The sequence below is a fragment of the Palaemon carinicauda genome, chromosome 6 (genome assembly GCF_036898095.1).
Source record: "Palaemon carinicauda isolate YSFRI2023 chromosome 6, ASM3689809v2, whole genome shotgun sequence".
In the NCBI taxonomy this organism is placed as follows: Eukaryota; Metazoa; Arthropoda; class Malacostraca; order Decapoda; family Palaemonidae; genus Palaemon; species Palaemon carinicauda.
In genome coordinates this window covers 18,076,238-18,093,737 of record NC_090730.1, presented here as the reverse complement: position 1 = coordinate 18,093,737, position 17,500 = coordinate 18,076,238, and the positions used below count along the sequence as shown (strand labels likewise).

At 40.2% G+C, this 17,500-nt stretch overlaps 2 protein-coding genes across 2 annotated transcripts in view; both read right to left on the bottom strand.

The window, feature by feature from the left end:
• LOC137642896 (34 kDa spicule matrix protein-like) overlaps positions 1-6,795 on the bottom strand; it is a 7,661-nt gene extending 866 nt beyond the window's left edge. Inside the window, exons 1-2 of the mRNA XM_068375762.1 lie at positions 6,775-6,795; positions 5,849-6,034 (exon numbers count right to left, since the gene is read on the bottom strand). Of these exons, the coding sequence (XP_068231863.1) occupies positions 5,849-6,034; positions 6,775-6,795 (207 nt within the window). The remainder of the gene's footprint in view (positions 1-5,848; positions 6,035-6,774) is intronic.
• A 1,723-nt stretch (positions 6,796-8,518) lies between these two features.
• LOC137642895 (ATP-dependent RNA helicase glh-2-like) lies at positions 8,519-16,114 on the bottom strand. The gene is made up of 2 exons (XM_068375761.1): positions 16,016-16,114; positions 8,519-9,269 (listed from the first exon to the last, which is right to left on the bottom strand). The coding sequence occupies exons 1-2, from the start codon at positions 16,112-16,114 to the stop codon at positions 8,607-8,609; spliced, it is 762 nt and encodes a 253-aa protein (XP_068231862.1). The 3' UTR covers positions 8,519-8,606.
• Between the last annotated feature and the right edge of the window lie 1,386 nt (positions 16,115-17,500).

The following is a 17,500-nucleotide window of genomic DNA, read 5'->3' as shown; positions in this document are numbered from 1 at the left end:
TTAAATGTTATAGCTGCACACGGATGTAATTCTTAATGATTCAATAATAAAGAAATTGAAATTACGGTTTGATTAAATTCAGTGATTGGATCTCCATACATATAATCTGCACAACGTTTTCTATTATTCCAAAAATTCCTTTGAATTATTTCATAAAATCCCAGTCATGATAATGGAAGCACATTAAAACTATTCCTTCAATTTCATCGGGACATGTTTAATCTAAAACAAAAATTCACTATTTCATAATAACCATACATTATATTCTTGCTTCTAATTCTTCCTTTTGAATAACCCATATACAATACACACAAACAGGTGATAGTTCTCTCTCACTCTTTTTCTCATAAAATTTTATCGCAATCACTCTTTATAGCCTGACATAAATTCGCTTAATTCCTTTCACATATGACGACTGAAAAGTATCTTCCTAAATGTAGATTCACTATTCACAAATTGCAGATGAAACAAAGGATGGAAGTTTGAGGCACGAACCATCATGATGTCTTGATTGGAGCTCAACTTGGATTGAATGCTACCTTCCCATGAGTGTTGGCACTTTATATACCATTCAGAGTTCCAGGGTGAGACAAAACAGCCAGATACCTCCCATGCGTTATAATTGGAATACCAGTGGATAACCTTCATCCCTAGTGGCAAATTATTTCCAGTGGCACTTTCTGTAATGTGCTAATTCATCTTGTTTTTTTATTCGATTTTTTTTAATAATGTTCTAAGAATATGAGGAAATGTTGCACTTATCAAGAATACTGGAATGATAATACATTAAACATTGGTATTTACGACTTGCTATATTTCCTTAATCCTCAATAGCCTCTGTACCATGGTCTTCCACTGTCTTAGAGTAGAGTTCTCTTGCATGAGGGTACACTCAGGAACACTATTCTATCTTATTTATCTTCCTCTTGTTTTGCTAACGTTTTCATAGCTTATATAGGTGATATTTATTTTAATGCTACTGTTCTTGAAATATTTTATTTTCTATTTTTTCCTTGCTTCCTTTCCTCACTAGGCTATTTTCTCTGGGCTTATAGCATCCTGCTTTTCCAACTATGGTTGAAGCTTGGCAATTAATAATAATGATAATAATAATAATAATAATAATAATAATAATAATAATAATAATAATAATAATAATAATAATAATAAAAAGAAAATTTGAAAACGACCATTTGTTCTAAAACTACATTGGCACACACGGCCAGAAACAGGGCATGCGAATACAGGAACTATTCTAGCGGGTTTTTATCTTCATTCTATTTTTTGCTCTTAACCTTTTCTTTGTGGGAGTTGGGTGCTGGAAGTTATTACTCTGTTCTAATGTCAGAGAAAGTCTTACTTGGAGACAAAAAGTTAAATCCACCGAAGGTAGATTCAATTATATCCAGTATACATAAACGAGAGGAAGGCCTTATTTTTTATGTTACTTCCTGATGATTTCTTAGGTTTTCTAAAGAGTTTACACTAAGTGCTGGACGGTCATCCTTACTGACTATTCCAATTATTAATATCAAAAGATATTTTGATATTAGTTCTATAATACGAATAAGGCTTTGGAAGATATTCTTTGATATCCAATACTATAAAAGACTAAAATATTTTATTAAGACCTAAGAATAATAAATAAACCATCGAAGATAGAAGTAGATATTTTCAGAGAAGTAATGCCAGAATAATAGACAAAAAACATTTACGTGTGTTTATGTGTTTATTTTGGAACATATTTTAAACACAAATAAAAAAAAGGATTTTATTTGTCTGGTTAGATATACATAAACCTAAATACTTCATATAGTTTTTCTTCCTATTTTACTCATTTTGCTTCAACATTAAGTCACATGGCCAGACAGGGAGAAGGTTTGTATTTATATGTGTATGTAATAGCTTTGTAAAGAATTTACACATAGTGAAAATTACACAGATCAGTCTCTGTCAAAATTTCTAACATCATTACTCAACTTATAGATTTGTAAAAGAAAAACTAAACTCGTTAGAAACACAAGGACCTCGATACACTTGAATTTGCCATCCACCTCTATTCTCCTCGTACTTTCGCTGTTCTTGGATTTTGAGAACCGTTCTTTCTAATGGCTCTCTAATTCCACTACTCAGTTTCTTCCAGGATTTCTCTCTTCCTCCTTCCTTAGCCTTACCACTTATGCTGTTATTCTTCCAAAGCACTCTGATCTACTCTTTCCTTTGGAATTATTTTGTAATAGCTTCTTCCTAATACCTACTTTTCTCTGCTCTTTTATCAATTATTTTGAAGTTCCACACACAACAAATACAGTTTTACCCTCCTTCTTTTAGATTGTATACCGCATCCCGACTTCACTCCCATGAAAGAAAGTTGGCTCAACGTTTCTTTCATACATTATAAGTTTATTTTCGTAAACTTTGTAGTTAGTCTTGAAATTTACTTTCTTTTCTTCACTAACTTTGCATATCCATCTTTTACTTCATCCTGCCGTCATATATGACAGTTACTCAAAAAAGAGGCTGATGTGAATGAACAAACTTCCTAACTCATCTATTAAAATCTATAGCCATTACTTGATATTCCTGGTTTCTGTTAATCTTTCACCTTACATTTTGTTAACATTTGCTCTCATCACTCTTCTGTTACTGCCTTTTTCAAACCTTTGCGATAGTTTCTGCATGTTTATCATATTCTTAAGTAGTTATGTATTATTTGTAAACATTATCTATACTACAAATCATTGAAGAATAATATCCTTATATCCCGGAATTGCACCGAAGGCTTATTTCCTTTTTTCTAATTCTCGTATTATTCTATCCAAAAAGGAAGAAATCACTATGGATACAAAACATCTCTAATGGGACCGTCCCTACGCAGTGATCACCAGACTGGGGTTTAAGCCCCGTTCAAACTCGTTAGTTTCTTCAGTGTCTGCAACCTCACTATCCTTTAAGCTAAGGATGTGGGGTTTGCGGGAGCCTATAGGCCTACCTACTGAGCCATCAGCAGCCATTATCTGGCCCTCCCTGGTCCTATATTGGGTGGAGTGGGGGCTTGGGTGCTGATCATGTGTATATATGGTCAGTCTATAGGAGTCTTGGGCATTGTACTGCTTGCTAGGGCAATGTCACTGTCCCACAGCCTTTAAACTGTGACAGGCCAAGATTATGTTGTGACTCAAAGGCGAAATGAAAGCAATTGAGAACTTTATTATAGTCACATAGAGTATATATACACACTAGGTCCCGGCAAAAAGGTCACAAAATACAAAATGCTATTTTTTGTTCAACCGGAAACCAGTTCTGGTAACAGTTAACAATGAGAAATAGTCAGACAGGTTGATGGAAGCTGTTGTCAGTGCGAAGGGAGAGCAAAGATACAAAGGAGAATATATACAAAAAAGAGAAATGTCGTTACTATGTACGATCATGTGACACACAGGTGGTACATGGCTCCCCCACTGCAACGAATGTTTAGTAGGAATGCTTTTGGATTGTGTTGGATCACAAGGAAAGGGCCTGTGTAAGGGGAGTTAGCGGTGGCTTCTTAGTGCCGTTGCGTAGGAAGACGTCCATTGCAGAGTGCTAGTCTGTCGGTATGTGATGCTTCGCTGGGGTCTTGTAAGTCTGGCGGCATGGAGTAAATTTTCCCATGACGTGACGTATGCGCTGGAGATCGTAGGAGGAGGTTGTAGAAGGAAAAAATTCGGCAGGGACGACCAATGGGTCTCCATACACCATTTCAGATGCCGAAAGATCCAGAGTATCTTTAGGAGTGGTCCTTAGTCCCAGGAGTAAACCAGTTGGAGTCCTTGCAGCGGGACATCAAAGCTGCTTTGAGGGTGTTATGAAAACATTCAACCATTCCATTGGCAGCGGGGTTGTAGACAGTTGTCTGATGTAGGGTGATGCCCAGGAGATTTGCTAATGATGTCCACAATTGAGAGGTAAAAGTGGTACCCCTGTCAGAAGTAATATGCTCAGGGATACCAAACCTTGCTATCCATCCAGAGAGCAAGGCAGATGTACATGAGGCAGACGTTGCAGTTTTCATGGGAATGGCTTCAGGCCAACGACTGGAGTGGTCGATGACGGTAAAGGAGTAACGATGTCCTTATGATGTAGGTGGGGGGCCTACAACATTGACGTGAATGTGGGCGAAACGATGCTGAGGTTGAGGAAAGGTAAAGGTGCCCACTTCTGAATCCATTCATAGATGTTCTTTGGAAGTTTGGCAAGAAATACAGGCGCGGACCCAATCCTTAACATCCTTAGTAATGCCGTGCCAAATGAACTTCTTCTTCAGCAGCTGTGCAGTAGAACGGAGCGAGGGTTGTGAAAGGCCGTGAATGAAATCAAACATCTGTCGGCGCATGGGCACAAGAATCCATGGTCGCAGTCTACCAGTACTGACGTCACAGAGGAGGGTGGTGTTGGAGTTGTCAAGTGGGGGTCATCCCAACCGAGGGATGTGCTGGATGTCGTACATGCTTGATACTCTGGGTCCTGTCGTTGGGCTTCAGCCAAGGCGTTGTAATCTAATCCCAGTTGAACGGCCGCCAACGTGTTTCTTGACAGGGCATCGGCAACGGGATTAATTTTCCCAGGGACGTGTTGAAGGGTACAATTGTATTCAGCCATAGCGGAGAGATATCGGCGTTGAGGGCCGGACCAGTCGTCAGACTATCGAGTGAAGGCGTGCACCAGAGGCATGTAGTTAGTGCGTATGACGAAGGGCGTACATTCTAAGAAATGGCGAAGGTGACGGACAGCCAAGTGTACCACCAGCAATTCGCGATCGAAAGTAGAATAACCCAATCCTGCCTTGGAAAGTTTTCTGCTTAAGAAGGACAATGGACGGGGCAAGCCGTTGACCACCTGTTTGAGTACTGCACCAATAGTGACGTTTCTGGCATTGGTGGAGAGAAGGAGAGGGGCATGTGGGATTGGAAGAGTGAGAGAAGCAGTAGTTGATAGGGCATTCTTTGCATTGCAGAAGGCCGCTTCTTGAAGGGGACACCACTTCAGGTCTATTAACTTGCCCTTGAGGGAGGTGTAGAGGGGAGCAAGAGTGGCAGTAATGGCTGGCAGAAAACGATGATAATAGTTGATCAGGCCCAAGAATTCTTGAAGTGCTTTGATGGTCGAGGGCGTGGGGAAGTTCTGAATGGCTGCTACCTTCTCAGGAAGGGGATGGACTCCTTCAGGAGTGATGCGGTGCTCTTAGAACGACACTTCTTTGGCGCCAAAGGTACACTTGTTGTACAGGACTACAAGGCACTTTTGTTGCAGGCGGTCGAGCACGATGCGCAGTGACGAATGTGTTCCTCTTTTGAGGAAGAGAACACAAGTATGTCGTCCACGTAACATACACTGAAAGGGAGGCCACCTAAGATGCCATCCATGAGACATTGAAAAGTGGCCCCAGCATTACGAAGGCCAAAACAGGAGTAATTGAAGGTGTATGTACTGAAGGGAGTGGTGATGGCAGTCTTGGGGATGTCTTCTGGGATCATAGGCATCTGATAATACCCCTTCAGGAGGACGACCATGGAGAAAACCTTCTCTTTGTGCAGGTAGGAGGTCACGTCGACAATGTTTGGGAGGGAGTAGTGATCCGATTCTGTTTGCATGCTCAGGCGCCTGTAATCCCCAAACGGACGGAGGAAGCCCTATTTCTTCAGGATGATATGTAAGGGTGACAATCATCGCCTGAAGGCCTTTTGGCAAAGGCCCATTTCTTCTATTTTGGCAAATGTCTGTTTGGCGGCTGCCAATCGATCCAGTGTCAGACGTCTGAATTTGGCAAAGACTTGGGTTCCCCTCTTATTGATATGGTGATAAATACCGTGTTTGGCAGAAGCCGTGGGCGTTTGGCGAAGTACTGGGCGGAAATCTTTTGGGTATGACGTGAGGAGGTGGGCGTAGGCATCCGTGGGTACGCTGATGTGGAGAGCGAGGTTGGAGGGGGTGGGTTGAGGAGGTGTCGACAAGTATTAGTCTGCGTTGACCAATCGTCGGTGGGCGACGTCGACTAGATGGTGGAAATGAGGGAAGAAATCCCCACCAAGGATTGGCAATGTGACGTCAGCAACGAGAAACTTCTAATTAAATTTGCCATTTCCAAATGATAATGTGAGGTTCTCGTAACCGTAGGTGGGTATCGCATTTCCGTTGGCAGCTACCAGGTGGACATCATCAGACTTAGACAGACTATGTCGTGTCCTGAAGAGTTCCTTTGGCCAAAGAGAACGACAAGCACCCATGTCTACCAAAAATTGCACGCTCGTTCCTGCAACATGTAAAAAGAAAATATTAGAAACATAAGAGGCCACCGCCATGAGCGATGGCCTAATTACATGTTTTTCGGCCACTGACAATCCTTGGCACATTTCTTCGTGGCAGCCCTAAATCTGGAGTGGTAGTAGCAAAACTGTGGCCGATGGGCGGCAGTAACTGGTTGTAGAAGTCGTTGGTTGGGGCGCAAGCAAGTGGTGGGTGATGGGTGGCTTTGTCGCCGCTCCGGCACGTCACGGGGTAGGCTTGAGTGTCCTAAGACATACACGTCAGCTTCGGTTGACGTTGAATAGGTGTCCTCTTTGTCAGGAGTGTATACTTTGATGGAGGTATTGAGGGTCATGAAGTGGCTGTCTATAAAGGCATAAGCTTTGGTCCTCAAGTCCTTTATGGGTAAACTATCTACATTGGGTATGGCAGCGCGTATATATTTGAGTAAATGGCGTACCCAAAGGGCACGAAGTAGGTTCACCTCACGAGGAGAGCCGTCTGTTGCATGTTGCAAGCGAGCGATACTGGTCTGTGTATGTGTAGGCAAAAAGAAATTGAACCGTAACGAGAGAGAAGGATCCACTGAAGTACTGTCTGACCAGTCAAAGGACCCAATAACTCTCTAGCGGTGGTATCTCAACGGGTGGCTGGTGCCTTGGCCAACCTACTACCTTCAAAATAATAATGGTTTGATTTTGGAGTGTCCTTCTCCTAGAAGAGCTGATTACCATAGCTAAAGAGTCTCTTCTATCTTTACCAAGAGGAAAGTAGCCACTGAACAATTCCAGTTCAGTAGTTAACCCCTTGAGCGAAGAAGAATTGTTTGGGAGACCAGAAAACTGGTTCACGTAAGCTTCATTCTTATGCATCTCACGAGGTCTTTGCCCTTAGATTTTCTTAAGGGGGAATTTAAAACAGAAAAACCTGTTTTGCCAGAGCCTTTCAAGGTTTGCACTGACTTATGTGATGCTATTTAACTTCTTTATGCAACTTGAACTTCTTAAACAATTCTGTTTGAGTAACTTCCTTTTTATATATAACAATATTTATTTAATGTTTGATCATTCTTTATTGCATGTTACAAAACTGTAGAAGAAATATCCATTTACCAATAAAGCAAGTGAATATAAAAATGAGGAACGACCAGAGTATAAGGGTTAAAGTTACTCTCTTAATTGTTGTTATGAAAATTATTATTTATCAGGAAAATTATCAAAATCCTTATTATTATTAATATATTTATTATCATTTTCATTATCATTATCATAATTCTTATTATTAATATTATTATTATTAGAATGTATACAGCTCGATTTTAATCCATCCGTAATACTATATAATACTTTAAAATGATGTGATAAAAGTGAAAACTCTACGTTTTCATAAATATCAAGTCTATTCACAGGTTAGCTATTTGCATTTCATTTCTTTTAGGCCAAAATAAGCGATGCTCAAATTGACTTGATCTGGTCATAGACCACAGGAAAGTTCTTTTCAACCATATTCAAGTTCACACAGAATAATTTCATGGTATTTTTTTATCTTTTTGAGTTCAAATATTTCTTCTTTACAAATACTCTTCTTAATGAATAATTGTTTACACTAATAAATAATGTAAACATAATGAAATGCTATATTTCTCATGTATCTTTATCTACTTTTTAATTTCGCTTGATTCTTAAGTAATGTTTAGGTGTATATATACATTTACTAACTGTGTGCATTCATATGTATACATATGATTGCACTATATATATATATATATATATATATATATATATATATATATATATATATATATATATATATATATATATGTGTGTGTGTGTGTGTGTGTGTGTGTGTGTATATATATATATATATATATATATATATATATATATATATATATATATATATATATATATATACATATATATATGTGTGTGTGTGTGCGTGTGTGCTAAACTAAAATAGAAGCCCTTTGGCCTTCGTATAGTTTATATCATTCATTTATTTCTCCAAAATATCTATCTACCTTCCTTTTAATCTTCGGATCTGTTAGTGTAATTATCTTTACTACTGACAACGTTTGAATAGGGTGAATTAAGATTCAAAGTGAAGCCATACTGTCAATATCAATCTATATCTCTGACGATTCCTTGGGATTACCAATGAAAGAAGAGGTATATATTTTATAAAAAATATTTATTTTATACATCGTTTTATACATAATGATATTTAAACATCCACTTTCCTAATACTCTGCATTTAACAAAATCAATTATAGATTAATTCGACAGTTAATGAAAAGTAAGGAAGAAGAAATGACGCAGGAATCAACGGCCAAAACCGAATCCTCCGAAGCCTCCAGATCCGAAAGGTGGTTTGCAAACGTGTTCCTCGAGACACCTGTCGAAGCAGCACTTGTCGACTCCTCCGCACTTGCTGTCATTGGAGCATGTCTGTGGAGGGGCAAAGCTCCTGACGGGTGGGCACTGAGGTCTTACGGGAGGGCATTGACCTGGCTTGACGAAGGGAAGGGTTTCAGGCTCGTTGTTGCTCTCGCAGCAGTAGGCCTGTCCCTCGGGAGTTCGGCACCAACGTCTGCACGTCTGGGAAACTCCACCGAATCCTCCGCCAAAGCCTGGGTTGATTCCACCTCCAAAGCCAGGGCTGATTCCACCCCCGAAGCCTGGGTTGATTCCACCTCCAAATCCTGGGTTGATTCCACCCCCAAAACCTGGGTTGATTCCACCACCAAAACCTGGGTTGATACCACCCCCAAAGCCAGGGTTGATTCCACCTCCAAAACCTTGGTTGATACCACCCCCAAAGCCAGGGTTGATTCCACCTCCAAAGCCAGGGTTGATTCCACCTCCAAAACCAGGGCTCAGTCCACCTCCAAAGGAACGCGTTCTCCCTTCACTTTGTTCATTTCCTTTATCGTCATCCGCTAAGGCAGAGGCTGCCAAGTAGCACAAGAACACAACTCGTAATACCTGAGGAAAAACAATGACATTATTCACATTTGCATTACATGTACAAGTACCCTATGTGTAATTTGAAGAAAAAAAAATCATTATTCTTTGACTCATGCTAAAACATTCATGTATGCATTTTAATATTATTATTGTAAGTAACAAGAGCATTTTCTTAAATGTTATAACTGCACACGGATGTAATTCTTAATGATTCAATAATAAAGAAATTTAAATTACGGTTTGATCAAATTCAATGATTGGATCGCCATACATATAATCTGCATAACGTTTTCTATTATTCCTAAAATTCCTTTGAATTATTTCATAAAATCCCAGTCATGATAATGGAAGCACATTAAAACTATTCCTTCAATTTCATTTTTAATCTAAAACAAAAATTCACTTTTTCATAATAGCCATACATATCTATATTCTTGCTTCTAATTCTTCCTTTTAAATTACCCATATACAATACACACAAACAGGTGATAGTTCTCTCTCACTCTTTTTCTCATAAATTTTTATCGCAATCACTCTTTATAGCCTGACATAAATTCGCCTAATTCCTTCCACATATGATGACTGAAAAGTATCTTCCTAAATGTAGATTCACTATTCACAAATTGCAGATCAAACAAAGGATGGAAGTATGTGGCACGAACCATCATGATGTCTCGATTGGAGCTCAACTTGGATTGAATGCTACCTACCCATGAGTGTTGGCACTTTATATACCATTCAGAGTTCCAGGGTGAGACATAACAGCCAAATACCTCCCATGCGTTATAATTGGAATACCAGTGGATAACCTTCATCCTTAGTGGCAAATTATTTCTAGTGGCACTTTCTGTAATGTGCTAATTCATCTTGTTTTTATTCGATTTTTTTTAATAATGTTCTAAGAATATGAGGAAATGTTGCACTTATCAAGAATACTGGAATGATAATACATTAAACATTGGTATTTACGACTTGCTCTATTTCCTTAATCCTCAATAGCCTCTGTATCATGGTCTTCCACTGTCTTGGGTTATAGCTCTCTTGCATGAGGGTACACTCAGGCACACTATTTTATCTTATTTCTCTTCCTCTTATTTTGCTAAAGTTTTCATAGCTTATATAGGAGATTTCTTTTTTAATGCTACTGTTCATGAAATATTTAATTTTTTATTTTTTCCTTGTTTCCTTTCCTCACTAGGCTATTTTCTCTGTTGGAGGCCCTGGGCTTATAGCATCCTGCTTTTCCAACTATGGTTGAAACTTGGCAATTAATAATAATAATAATAATAATAATAATAATAATAATAATAATAATAATAATAATAATAATAATAATAATAATAATAATAATAATAATAATAATAATAATAATAATAATAATAAAAAGAAAATTTGAAAACAAACATCTGTTCTCAAACTACATTGGCACATACGACCAGAAACAGGGCATACGAATACAGGAACTATTCTAGCGGGTTTTTATTTTATTTTTTGCTCTTAACCTTTTCTTTGTGGGAGTTGGGTGCTGGAAGTTATTACTCTGTTCTAATGTCAGAGAAAGTCTTACTTGGAGACAAAAAGTTAAATCCACCGAAGGTAGTTTCAATTATATCCAGTATACATAAACGAGAGGAAGGCCTTATTTTTTATGTTACTTCCTGATGATTTCTTAGGTTTTCTAAAGAGTTTACACTAAATGCTGGACGGTCATCCTTACTGACTATTCCAATTATTAATATCAAAAGATATTTTGATATTATTTCTATAATACGAATAAGGCTTTGGAAGATATTCATTGATACCCAATAGTATAAAAGATTGAAATATTTTATTATGACCTAAGAATAATATATCAACCATCGTAGATAGAATTGGATATTTTGAGAGAAGTAATGCCAGAATAATAGACCAAAAACATTTACGTGTGTTCATGCGTTTATTTTGGAACATATTTTAAACACAAATAAAAAAAAATATTTTATTTGTCTGGTTAGAGATACATAAACCTAAATACTTCATATAGTTTTTCTTCCTATTTTACTCATTTTGATTCAACATTAAGTCACATCCCCAAACAAGAAGGTTTGTATTTATATGTGTATGTGTATGTAATAACTTTGTAAAGAATTTACACATAGTGAAAATTACACAGATCAGTCCCTGTCAAAATTTCTAACAGCATTACCCAACTTATAGATTTGTAAAAGAAAAACTAAACTCATTAGAAACACAAGGACCTCAATACTCTTGAATTTGCCATCCACCTCTATTCTCCTCGTACTTTCGCTGTTCTTGGATCTTGAGAACCATTCTTTCTAATGGCTCTCTAATTCCACTACTCAGTTTCTTCCAGGATTTCTCTCTTCCTCCTTCCCTAGCCTTACAACTTTACTGTTATTCTTCCAAAGCACTCTGATCTACTCTTTCCTTTAGAATTATTTTGTAATAACTTCTTCCTAATACCTACTTTTCTCTGCTCTTTTATCAATTATTTTGAAGTTCCACACACAACAAATACAGTTTTACCCTTCTTTCAGTTTGTATACCACATCCCGACTTCACTCCCATAAAAGAAAGTTAGCTCAACGTTTCTTTCATACATTACCAACTTTATTTTCGTAAACATTGTAGTTATTGTCTTAAAATTTACTTTCTTTACTTCACTAACTTTGTATATCCATGTTTTATTTCATCCTGCCGTCATATGTGACAGTTACTCAAAAAAGAGGCTGATGTGAATGAACAAACTTCCTAACTCATCTATTAAAATCTATAGCCATTACTTGATATTCCTGGTTTCTGTTAATCTTTCACCTTACATTTTGTTAACAATTGCTCTCATCACTCTTCTGTTGCTGCCTTTTTCAAACCTTTGCAATAGTATTTGCACGTTTATCATATTCCTATGTATTTATATATTATTTGTAAACATTATCTACACTACAAATCATTGAAGAATAATATCCTTATATCCCGGCATTGCACCTAAGGCTTATTTCCTTTTTTCTAATTCTCGTATTATTCCATCCAAAAAGGAAGAAATCACTATAGATACATAACATCTCTAATGAAACCGTCCCTACCCAGTGATCACCAGACTGGGGTTTGAGCCCCGCTCAAACTCGTTAGTTTCTTCAGTGTCTGCAACCTCACTATCCTTTCAGCTAAGGATGTTGGGTTTGGGAGAGCCTATAGGTCTATCTACTGAGCCATCAGCAGCCATTATCTGGCCCTCCCTGGTCTTATGTTGGGTGGAGTGGAGGCTTGGGTGCTGATCATGTGTATATATGGTCAGTCTATGGGAGTGTTGGGCATTTTACTGCTTGCTTGGGCAATGTTACTGTCCCTTGCCTCTACCATTCATAGGCCGCCTTCAAACTGTGACAGGCCAAAAGTAGGTTGTGACTCAAAGGCGAAATGAAAGCAATTGATTACTTTATTATAGTCACATCGAGTATATACTGTATAAACACTAGGTCCCGGCAAGAAGGTCACAAAATACAACAAGCTATTTCTTGTCCAACCGGCAACCTGTTCTGGTAACGGTTAACAATGATAAATAGACAGGCAGGTTGATGGAAGTTGCTGTCAGTGCGAAGGGAGAGCAAAGATACAAAGGATAATATATACAAAAAAGAGAAATGTCGTTACTATGTACGATCATGTGAAATACAGGTGGTACATGGCTCCCCCCCTAAAAATGACATGCTGTACATGTTAAATAGGGCTCGCTAGATCTAGAGAGGCATACTGTAAGTAGATCATCTGGCAGGAGATAAGCAGGTCTTAGACAATCAATGGAGACCCAGTCTTCTTTGCTCCGAATGATTAGTAGGAATGCTTTTGGATTGTGTCGAATCACAAGGAAAGGGCCCGTGTAAGGGGGAGTTAGCGGTGGGTTGCTAGTGTCGTTGCATAGGAAGACATGCGTTGCAGAGTGTAAGTCTGTCGGTATGTGATGCTTCGCTGGGGTCTTGTAAGTCTGGCGGCATGGAGTAAATTTCCCCATGACGTGACATATGCGCTGGAGATCGTCGGAGGAGATTGTAGAAGGAAAAAATTCAGCAGGGACGACCAACGGGTCTCCATACATCATTTCAGATGCCAAAAGATACAGAGTGTCTTTAGGAGTGGTCTTTAGTCCCAGGAGTAAACCAGTTGGAGTCCTTGCTGCGGGACATCAAAGCTGCTTTGAGGGAATTATGAAAACGTTCAACCATTCCATTGGCAGCGGGGTTGTAGGCATTTGTCTGATGTAGGGTGATGCCCCGGAGATTTGCTAGTGATGTCCACAATTGAGAGGTGAAAGTGGTACCCTTGTCAGAAGTAATATACTTAGGGATACCAAATCTTGCTATCCATCCTGAGAGTAAGGAAGATGTACGTGAGGTGGACGTTGCAGTTTTCATGGGAATGGCTTCAGGCCAACGAGTGGAGTGGTCAAATACGTTAAACAAGTAACGATGTCCTTATGATGTGGGTGGGGGGCTTACAACATTGACGTGAATATGGGTGAAACGACTCTGAGCTTGAGGAAAGTGCCCACTCCTAAATCCATTTATCGATGTACTTTGGAAGTTTGGCAAAAAGTACAGGCGCGGACCCAATCCTTAGCATCCTTAGTAATGCCGTGCCAAATGAACTTCTTCTTCAGCAGCTGTGCAGTAGAATGGCGCAAGGGTTATGAAAGGCCGTGAATGAAATCAAACATCTGTCGGCGCATGGGAGCAGGAATCTACGGTCGCAGTCTACCAGTACTGACGTCACAGAGGGTGGTGTTGGAATAGTCGAGGGGGTGTCTTCCCAACGGAGGGATGTGCAGGATACCCTACATGCTTGATACTCTGGATCCTGTTATTGGGCTTCAGCCAAGGCGTTGAAATGTAATCCCAGTTGAACGGCCGCCAACGTATTTCTTGACAGTGCATCAGCATCGGGATTCATTTTCCCAGGGACGTGTTGAAGGGTACAATTGTATTCAGCCACAGCGGAGAGATATCAGCGTTGCCAGACGGACCAGTCGTCAGACTGTCGAGTGAAGGTGTGCACCAGAGGAATGTGGTCTGTGCGTATGACGAAGGGCGCACCTTCTAAGAAATGGTGAAGGTGACAGATAGCCAAGTGCACCACCAGCAATTTGCGATCGAAGGTAGAATAACCCGATTCTGCCTTGGACAGTTTTCTGCTGAAGAAGGCCAATGGGCGGGGCAAGCCGTTGACCACCTGTTTGCGTGAGCAGACAGAATGCCTAATGACATAATGCCTAAGGACAGAATGCCTAAGGACAAAATGCCTAATTCCTCAACACGGACAAAATGCCTAACAGACATAATGCCTAATGGACAAAATGCCTAACATACAAAATGCCTAATGGACAAAAGATCTGAAAATTAATAACAAAAAAAAGTGAACTAGATAGCTTATCACTCTGTAGAATACTGACCTCGGCCAAGGCGGTTTAGTTTACTTCATACTATGAAATTCAATGACTCTTTGTTGGAGTTTGTTTAGGATATATTTGGTATTAAGGTGGACTTATAGATAACATGTTTATAAGATATTAAATATCCAAGGAACTCAAGGATAGAGAAAAGAAAAATCTTGTAACAAAAGTGTTTTTTATTAAACAATTACTCTTTAAAAATATAATACAGACTAGATAATCTTAGATTTCTTTAATATGCACATTTTCTGATTCATATCCTTCAAATATTAGTTTTTTCCCCCTTTGTTACTAGCGATGATTTCCATTTTGGACTGAAGGGTTTCTTACAAAAATTGAAATGATTGATAAAGAAATTTGTTTGAGGAAAAGAAGTGTTAAGTTTTTTCTGCCTTTCAAAGTGCAAAAAGAAAAGTAAAATGAACAACAACTTATTGGGTAGTTATATTGGTTTTAACCATATAATCTCGAATAATTTATTAAAAAATGCTAAATAAGATCATTTTGCCTGGAAGGTGTTTTGTCCATTAGGCATTTTGTATATTAGGCATTTTGTCCATTAGGCATTATGTCTGTTAGGCACTTTGTCCGTGTTGAGGAATTAGGCATTTTGTCCTTAGGCATTCTGTCCTTAGGCATTATGTCATTAGTCATTCTGTCCTACTACCCCTGTTTGAGTACTGCACCAATAGCGACGTTGCTGGCATTGGTGGAGAGGAGAGGGGCTTGTGGGATGGGAAAAGTGAGAGGAGCAGCGATTGATATGGCATTCTTTGCGTTGCAGAAGGCCGCTTCTTGAGGGGGGCACCACTTCAGGTCTATTGGCTTGCCCTTGAGGGAGGTGTAGAGGGGAGCAAGAGTGGCAGTAATGGCTAGCAGAAAACGATGATAATAGTTGATCAGGCCCAAGAATTCCTGCAGTGCTTTGACGGTCGAGAGCGTGGGGAAGCTCTGAATGGCTGCTACTTTCTCAGGGAGGGGATGGAATCCTTCAGGAGTGATGCGGTGCCCTAAGAACGACACTTCTTTGGCACCAAAGGTACACTTGTCGTACCGGACTATAAGGCCATTTTGTTGCAGGCGGTCGAGCACGATGCGCGGGTGACGGAGGTGTTCCTCTTTTGAGGAAGAGAACACAAGTATGTCGTCCACGTAACATACACTGAAAGGGAGGCCCCCTAAGTTGCCATCCATGAGACATTGAAAAGTGGCCCCAGCTTTACGAAGGCCAAAACAGGAGTAATTGAAGGTGTATGTACTGAAGGGAGTGGTGATGGCTGTCTTGGGGATGTCTTCTGGGTTCATAGGCACCTGATAATACCCCTTCAGGAGGTCGAGCATGGAGAAAACCTTTGCTTTGTGCAGATAAGGTCACATCGACAATGTTTGGGATGGGGTAGTAATCCGATTCTGTTTGCATGTTCAGGCGCCTGTAATCCCCAAACGGATGGAGGAAGCCGTCTTTCTTAAGGACGATGTGTAAGGGTGACTGTCATGGCCTGAAGGCCCATTTCTTCCATTTCGGTGAAAGTCTGTTTAGCAGCTGCCAATTGATCCAGTGCCAGACGTCTGAATTTGGCAAAGACTAGGGTTCTCGTCATCTTGATATGGTGATAAATACCGGGTTTTTGGCAGGAGCCGTGGGCGTTTGGCAAAGTTCTGGACGGAAATCTTTTGGTTTTGACGTGAGGAGGTGGGCGTAGGCATCCGTGGGTGCGCTGATGTGGAGAGCGAGGTTGGAGGGGCTGGGTTGAAGAGGTGTTGACAAGTATGAGTCTGCGTTGACCAATCGTCGGTGGGCGACGTCGACCAGAAGGTGGAAATGAGAGAAGAAATCCGCACCAAGGATTAGCAATGTGACATCAGCAACGAGAAACTTCTAATTAAATTTGCCATTTCTAAACGATAATGTGAGGTTCTCGTAACCATAGGCGGTATCGCATTTCCGTTGGCAGCTGCCAGGTGGACATCAGCAGACTTAGACAGACTATGTCGTGTCCTGAAGAGTTCCTTTGGCAAAAGAGAATGACAAGCACCCATGTCTACCAAAAATCGCATGCTCGTTCCTGCAACATGTAAAAAGAAAAGATTAGAAACATGAGAGGCCGTCGCCATGAGCGATGGCCTAATTACATGTTTTTCGGCCACTGACAATCCTTGGCACATTTCTTCGCAGCAGCCCCAAATCTGGAGTGGTAGTAGCAAAACTGTGGCCGATGGGCAGCAGTAACTGGCTGTAGAAGTCGTTGGTTGGTACGTGAGCGAGTGGTGGGTGATGGGTGGCTTTGTCGCCGCTCCGGCATGTCACAGGGTAGGCGTGAGTGTCCTAAGGCATACACATCAGCTTCGGTTGATGTTCAATAGGTGTCCTCATTGTCAGGAGTGTAGATGTTGATGGAGGTCTTGAAGGTCATGAAGTGGCTGTCTATAAAGGCGTCAGCTTTGTTCATCAAGTCCTTTATGGGTAAACTATCTACATTGGGTATGGCAGCGCGTACAAATTCGAGTAAATAGCGTACCCAAAGGGCACGAAGTAGTTTCACCTCACGAGGAGAGCCGTCTGCTGCATGTTGCAGGTGAGCGATACTGGTCATTCCCCTGAGGGAGAGCAAAGCATTTTAGTCCCCCAATGGTTGTTGAGAGAGCTGAAAAACTTTGCTATATGGGTGGCTGATGATGGTGAGTACTGCTGCAGAAGGTATGTTTTGAGGGTGTCATACGTTATTGGGGTGTCTCCTTGTTCACAAAGCCAGTCGGAGATTTCCGGGAATGTGGCGTCGGGTATCGCCGCAAGAACATAATCTGC